The sequence below is a fragment of the Oncorhynchus keta genome, chromosome 33 (assembly GCF_023373465.1).
Source record: "Oncorhynchus keta strain PuntledgeMale-10-30-2019 chromosome 33, Oket_V2, whole genome shotgun sequence".
Taxonomy (NCBI): domain Eukaryota; kingdom Metazoa; phylum Chordata; class Actinopteri; order Salmoniformes; family Salmonidae; genus Oncorhynchus; species Oncorhynchus keta.
In genome coordinates, this window is record NC_068453.1 from 3,971,789 (window position 1) to 3,977,343 (window position 5,555).

Consider the following 5,555-nt stretch of genomic DNA (forward strand, 5'->3'; position numbering starts at 1 on the left):
AATGCCCATGTGCACAAAGTGAGATCCATACAGAAATGGTTTGTGGAAAAACTTGACTGGCCTGCACAGAGCCCTTACCTGAACCCCATAGAACACCTTTGGGATGAATTTGAACGCCGACTGCGAGCCAAGCCTTATTGCCCAACATCAGTACTCGACTTCACTAATGCATTTAGGGCTGTTTGGCAGAAAGTAGCAACGTTCCAACTTCTAGTGGAAAGCCTTCCCAGAAGAGTGGAGGCTGTTTTGGCAGCAAAGGGGGACCAACTCCATGTTATTGCCCATGAGACGTTCGAGCAGGTGTCCAGGTGTCCACATACTTTTAGTCATGTAGTGTACATAATACAATACATACTGTACATAATTAAATGCAAAATACTGAAGATGCAAAATGCTGAATACAAAATGCATTCAAATGTCTGTGTGTCTCTTCACAGTCCCTGTCATGCCATAAGGTGTTCTTTTATGTGGTTTTTAATCTGGTTTTATTGATAGCTTGAGTTACCTGGGTGGCAGAATGTTCCATTTAGTCATGACTTTATTTAATACTTTGTTTCGCAGCCTCTGTTCTGGAACTGGGGACTGTGAAGATACCTCTGGTTGCATGGCTTGTGTGACTAGACATCCAGTTATTATGTCACAGCCCATGAGGGTCTTTCATGACACCACATGATACAGAGCTGACTAACCATGCCAGTAATCTTGTGAAAACATACACGTGCATGTACTTTTAAGGATGTTTTTATCCCATATGCAAATATAAAACGTTATAACAGCATGTTATAAGCATGTCAAGTTTGAGTTGATATCCTCAAGTTACATTCATACATCGATACCTCATTCACAACACTTAGAATATGTATAACACAAAGATGATCTAAATTACATCTAGTCATTTGACCTCCCTGGCTACAGTAAATGTACACTATGTGATGCTAATATATTAGTGAGCGTTATGAGTGGTCCTGTTCTACAGGGTAGTCTATGTTCTGTTGGCTGTTATCTGTAAGTCAGTGCAGAGGCAGCGGTAGACCTGGGCTAGATATCCACAGTGTTTCCCTTAAATGGGAAACTAACACGAGGAGAACCAGACCTATTGTGTTCTCTCCTCAGCATGTGCCTGATTAAGACCAGATTGGCCTGTGGTTGGTTGGTTCTGACACGCATCCAGTTCCCACTCAGGGACGGAGCGAACTGTTTACTCTCTGCTATGCATACATTTGCTATGATTTCTGACTTCACTTTCTTTTTTCTCTCTTCTCCAGTGGAAAACAAAGAGGGATGTGTTCCAATGCCAAACGATTGGTCTGATTAGAAGCTGCAGGCTGGGGGGTTATTGCTGTGTTAAAATGACCAGACATGCAGATAAGAAAACTTAAAAGTGAAGAGCCTGACAAAATCAATTTGTTCTGTTCTAATCTGACTAAGTTAAGACATTATGAAAAAAAACAAGAGTTATGTTTTTTAACAGATCGAGTGGTAACACTGGAGGGTGGCTGACAAAGTACATTTTCCTAGCTTCTATTCCACTATTGAACTAGGCTATACCAGCTCTCAAGAACCCAAGGGGGGTATATCCAGCCCTTGAATTCTTAAACTGAAGGTATGGACCATATCTGGATCAATGAACTACTATCCAGACACTCTGTTTTAACATTTATGAACTGTATTAATCCTCGCCAGTGATAAGGTTTTGGAAATCTTTGGAACTTGAATTGAATTCATTTTTTTGGGTAACAGACATATACAACAAACTGTACAATGTGGACCCAGAGGATATCCCTTGAAAGTATTCATTAAAACGCTTGTTTCCGAAGTGGTCCTCGATGGTAAAAATGTTCACATAAGCGAGAAAGAATCTTTCAAATACAAAAGATACACTTACTGTGTACGCTGTTTAGCAAGGTTGAACCCAGCTGTTTTCACACACTGCTTCAACTACAACACATCCTTTCACCTCGCCGCTAGCTTTTCCATTGGACCATTCCATTCCAAATTTCCGGTTGGATTGTATGTGGTTCTGGAAATATAGCCGGGTACACCTTTACTAAACTGCGTACAGTATGTGTATCTGTTGTCAATTATATCTCGCTGGTATGAAAGTTAAGTTCCAAATGTTTCCAAAAAAACGAGGAATATTCACATTAAGATGGAGCATTTGGACAGCATCCGACAGCTTTGGAGTGTTAGTGCATTTTCCTCACATGGCAAAATGTGACGTGGAATATCTCCACTGTCATGGAATGGAATTAGAGTCATGAGAAGGGTTAGGCTATATTGAACTCTTGGACCTAAACATCTCTTGTCTGTCACAAATGTTGAATAGAATTACATTTTCACTTACTCTACCAATTGTCCATGGGGTTGGTTCTCATATAGGGTGGAATTTGAGACTACGAGTCCCCCAGACTACAAGTCCCCCACGAGAGTTATTGCTTGTTTGTGCACATTTGGCACAAGTCCAGGACTTTTATTTTGACAGGAGGAAAGCTGAGAAGAAGTGGGTCTACAACAGACCCACGTTTGGAAAGTCTGTTTAATAATATGTTCCTTTGGATATTTTGTCTCAAATTCCACCTATAGAAAAACCAACCCCACAGACAATTGGTAGAGTAAGTTCAAATATGTGGATAAACAATAAGAAAGTACGAAATGTGATTGATTGATGTAAAAATATTACTGTGTATATCACTAAGTATTTACTGTGGAAAGGAATGCCCATGCGATTTGAGGAAGGTAATCAACCAAGAACCAAACGGCAATGTATTGTTGTTCCTTTTTATACTCCGTAGTTACGTCATCATTATTCCGTGGGTACGTCATCAAAACAAGCCAGAATCGGTCGGATCGCGTTGACACAATTCTGACCTTCACTTGAACAGTTACCCAATAAAGTAAGTCGATTTGCCTATTTATATCTTGACATTAAAATATCATTACTGTTAAGTTCAATGTTGAGGTTGCTGTTTTGCTTGTGTGCTTTTTTTAAATTCATGCCAGTGCGAAGTCAGATGATCAAGAAATGCTAACGTTAACTGGCAAGCTAACGTTAGTTTGCCGTCCGTCCAATCTATCTGGTGGTGTCATATCACAGTTTGTATATAACTAGGCAAGTCAGTTAAGAAGAAATTATTATTTACAATGACGGCTTAACCCGGCGACGCTGGTCCAATTGTGCGCCGCCCTATGGGACTCCCAATAACGGTTGTGATACAGCCTGGAAGCAGGGTCTGTAGTGACGCCTCTAGCACTGAGATGCAGTTCCTTGGACCACTTCGCCACCCAGCAGCCAAAGTCTGTGGTCAAATACTTTAAATAGTAGTCCTTAGTGTAGCTAAGTGGTCCTTCTGTAGCTCAGTTGGTAGAGCATGGCGCTTGTAACGCCAGGGTAGTGGGTTCGATTCCCGGGACCACCCATACGTAGAATGTATGCACACATGACTGTAAGTCGCTTTGGATAAAAGCGTCTGCTAAATGGCATATTATTATATTATATAAATAGGTACAAGGCTTATCAGTTAAACAACCCTCGTGCAACTTTGTCATCCTATTTAGCCTGTCTGTGTGTAATGTGTTCTAGGAATTTGTAAGCTTTAGCAGGATGTCTGTAAAACAGGCTTCAGTCCATGCTAAATGGATCATCGGCAGAGTGATCGGGACCAAGATGCAGAAGACAGCAAAAGTTAGAGTCACCAGACTGGTTCTGGACCCGTACCTGCTCAAGGTAAACACAGACTGGGTCAGCCCAGTGTCACAGGTGGGATCTCCCACGGGAGAAAAAACGTCTTGACCATTAGACCGAGAGGGACACTGATTTTGAAGTTGCTGGCAGGGCTACCTCATCACTAGACAATGAGCCTGACTCATGCCCACTACATTAGTACTCTAGGCCAGTCCAGCACATTCACTTAATAGGTGCATATCTATGGAGGCAACCTCTCCTCGTCTGCTTTTCGTCATCTGCACTGATGTAAAAAAAAAAAAAAAACTAGACAGATACCGGCAAATTTGTATAGAAAATTCTCTATTGCTTTGGTTATTTCTCACTCAATGTTATAGCTTATTTTTTATTCAGGGTACTGTAACATCTACCATCCCTAGTTGTCCAACAACTGTACCAGTCCTCACTCTCACCTCTCTCTTACAGTACTACAACAAGAGAAAGACCTACTTCGCCCACGATGCCTTGCAGCAGTGCACTGTGGGAGATATAGTCCTTCTGAAGGCCCTTGCTGAGCGCAGGTCGAGACATGTGAAACATGAACTGGCGGAGATCGTCTACAAGGTGGGCAACGTGGTGGACCCCCTGACAGGGAAGAGGGTGGCGGGGAGCGAGTTTCTAGAGTGCCTCACTGACCCCCCACACAGTCTGGAGCAGGAGTGTCCGACGCTAACAGAGAAATTACAGGAACTCAACATCTCTGCTGCTACCTCTTCAGGTGCAACCTTGGTCTCGTCATCCACAACCACACCTTGACTTTGCATCATTATTTGATTGGGGTGATTTGTATTTTGTATATCTATGTTGGGGTTTTTTTCTAACTCAAAGTGCTTGATGTTGTATGGGGGTGTAACTAATCACCAATTCCACCTGCTGTTATTTGATGTTTTTGTTTGTCATTGATTATGTTGTCTTGGTTTATATGCAATTCTGCAATCAAGTCTAAAATGTTTCCATCTTTAAATTCAAGGTGAATTCAATAGATTTCAGGTGTTGCATAGTTCAGCTGTTTTGAATTCAGGTTGTGTAAATCTATCAACCACATCCAATGCCATGCAATTATATTTTATCATCAAATAAAAAGACCCCAATGGGAAAACAGTCATTTCCCCCTGCATTTGTTCCCCCACATAAGCCTACATGAAGTTGTTGATACAAACTTTTGCTTCATTCATTTGGATTTATGTTGATCAGAGGCATGCATTTAATTCTCATTTTGATAAAAGATCATTCAGATGACTTCACGTTGACACATGCAATAATTTTTGGTCATAGCATCCTGTGGTCACTTTTTCAGATTTGTCGGTATTGGTGAATGTGGCTTTACCGCCATCTAGTGGAAACAGTTGATATTATATTTTGTATGACCTGGAACGTTATAGCAGAGTTTCTATACCCAGATACGAAACTTCCGCGAACGCTTGCGACCAAACTGACCGTGGTTTGGAGTTCGAGAAGTCAATGAGAAAAGTAACATTCTTCCAAGAGTCGAGGCAATATCTTAAGCAGTTGAAGTTATTCCTCCAACCTCGTGAAACAAACCGTTTTCATTTGCGTCGAAAACAACTCTATGTCGGAGTCCCGTTGACGGACTGCACATGCGCAGTTATGCGTAAAACGACGCGATTAGGTGCTTCTACGCATGAGTTTAGCTGGCCGACGTCGCCTACAAGCAGTGGCGACGCATCATTCAGAGCCCCACCTGTTTTGAGCCCCACATTTTTAGCAAAAAAAGAAATACATATTTTTGGGAGGGGTTTCCTGTTTTCCATTTTATTTTGGCAATTAACATGTGTCACATCTCAGATTACACTATCAAAATAAAGTCGCACAC

At 41.5% G+C, this 5,555-nt stretch overlaps 1 protein-coding gene across 2 annotated transcripts; it reads left to right on the forward strand.

Moving 5' to 3' along the window:
- The first annotated feature begins 2,772 nt into the window (after positions 1-2,772).
- On the forward strand, positions 2,773-4,826 carry mrps17 (mitochondrial ribosomal protein S17). 2 transcript variants are annotated; one of them, XM_035748404.2, is made up of 3 exons: positions 2,773-2,894; positions 3,581-3,724; positions 4,148-4,826. In XM_035748404.2, exons 2-3 carry the CDS (start codon positions 3,602-3,604, stop codon positions 4,475-4,477), a joined length of 453 nt encoding a protein of 150 aa, XP_035604297.1. In that variant the 5' UTR covers positions 2,773-2,894; positions 3,581-3,601; the 3' UTR covers positions 4,478-4,826. The 2 variants fall into 2 exon arrangements, with proteins under 2 accessions (XP_035604297.1, XP_035604298.1); XM_035748405.1 differs by having other exon boundaries at positions 2,810-2,894; positions 3,617-3,724.
- Positions 4,827-5,555: the final 729 nt, after the last annotated feature.

Excerpts from the sequence above, each read along its gene's own strand:
- mrps17 (XM_035748404.2), top strand. The coding sequence starts at position 3,602 with ATGTCTGTAAAACAGGCTTCAGTCCATGCTAAATGGATCATCGGCAGA. Across the intron at positions 3,725-4,147 it reads TGGACCCGTACCTGCTCAAG|TACTACAACAAGAGAAAGAC; the intron begins GTAAACACAGAC and ends TCTCTCTTACAG.